At 59.0% G+C, this 1,352-nt stretch overlaps 1 protein-coding gene across 1 annotated transcript in view; it reads left to right on the forward strand.

The window, feature by feature from the left end:
- The first annotated feature begins 1,216 nt into the window (after positions 1 to 1,216).
- The window catches only part of SPC24 (SPC24 component of NDC80 kinetochore complex), a 9,113-nt gene continuing 8,977 nt past the window's right edge, over positions 1,217 to 1,352 (forward strand). Inside the window, exon 1 of the mRNA XM_004716828.2 lies at positions 1,217 to 1,345. Within this exon, the coding sequence (XP_004716885.1) occupies positions 1,217 to 1,345 (129 nt within the window). The remainder of the gene's footprint in view (positions 1,346 to 1,352) is intronic.

A 1,352-nucleotide genomic window follows, 5' to 3' on the forward strand; every position in this document is an offset into this window, starting at 1 on the left:
GGTCAAGTGTCCTGCTCGCTCCATGCTGGGCACACGGGCCTCCTGGCGGTTTCGTAAGCATATTAACCCTTTCCTCACCTCAGGACCTTTGCTTGTGCCATTCCCTCCACCGGGCACATTCCTGCCCAGATCTTCTCATCGTTCAGGTCCCCGTTGGGTTTTGGAGCTTTACAAAGCCATGCTCACGGCCTCACGTACCTGTATCTGTTCCCTGCTCAGGGAGGTCTTCCCTGGCCTATGACCTTGCTTTATGACCCACGACCCTGTTTTAATGCCTTTACGGCAGGTATTCCGGAAATGGCCTCAATTATTTTTTCCCCCTCCGTAATTGGGAAGTCTTGCCGCTAGAGTGGCCACTTTCCGAGGTGTGTTGTTGTTTGCATCTGACCTAGAGAAAGATACCCATTTCAAATCGTGACTCAGTGATCCGGGCTTTAGCACTTCAGCTTCCAGACTAAGGAGAAAGGCGTGGCGACCTACTTCCAAAAATCAACCAGTGAGCCTGTAGGATCTCAACCGAAGATTCCCCAGCATGGTGCCGGAGGACGGTTGGAAGGGAGTCCTGGTGGCAAGTGGGCCACGTGTTGGGCTGCTCATCACAAGGTCAGCAGTTCAAGACCACTAGCCCATCATGGGGATTTCTGCACCCGTCATAAGACATCCATGCTTGGAAACCCACAGAGGCGGTTCTACCCTGTCCCACCCCTGTAGGGTCTCTAAGTAAGGATGGACTGACTCTGGCGGTTGAGTTTGATTGGGTTGGCGCCTGCTCCATCAGCAACCGTCCCAATCATCATTCGATGCCCACGCCAACCCTGAGGCAAATGAAGCACAAAGTAATTTCCTCAGGGAAGCACAGCTAGCCAATGGCAGAGCTGGGGTTCAAACAGTAAATTCGGTCGTTGCACAGCCTTTATTTGGGGCTTTGCCGTCTCTTCGAAGGTCAGCTGCATCGTGTCGTCCCTAGAACCCCGCCCCGCATGCAGCAGGGGCCCCAAGTTCACGGTTACAAGACGCGCAGCTGGGGACCAGCCCGCGCAGGCGCCCCAGGAAGGCCTGCGCGCGAGCGGCACCGCCTCCCTGCGCAGGCGCAGGAGGACCGACCCGTGGCCGATGACGGACGCTGGAGCCAGCCAATGGGGAGGGAACGCTCCCGGAAGGGGCGGGCACCGCGGGCAGTTGAGTTTGCGCGGGGTTCGCGGCGGGGCAGGCGGTCATGGCGGCGTTCCGCGACATGGAGGAGCTGAGCCAGGGGCTGCTGAGCCTGCTGGGCACCAACCGCGCCGAGGCGCAGCAGCGGCGGCTGCTGGGGCGCTTCGAGCAGATGGTGGAGCGGCTGCTGGAGGCGCAGG

Source organism: Echinops telfairi, unplaced genomic scaffold (assembly GCF_000313985.2).
Source record: "Echinops telfairi isolate 266 unplaced genomic scaffold, ASM31398v2 ScPeMD7_36;HRSCAF=134, whole genome shotgun sequence".
NCBI classification, from domain to species: Eukaryota; Metazoa; Chordata; class Mammalia; order Afrosoricida; family Tenrecidae; genus Echinops; species Echinops telfairi.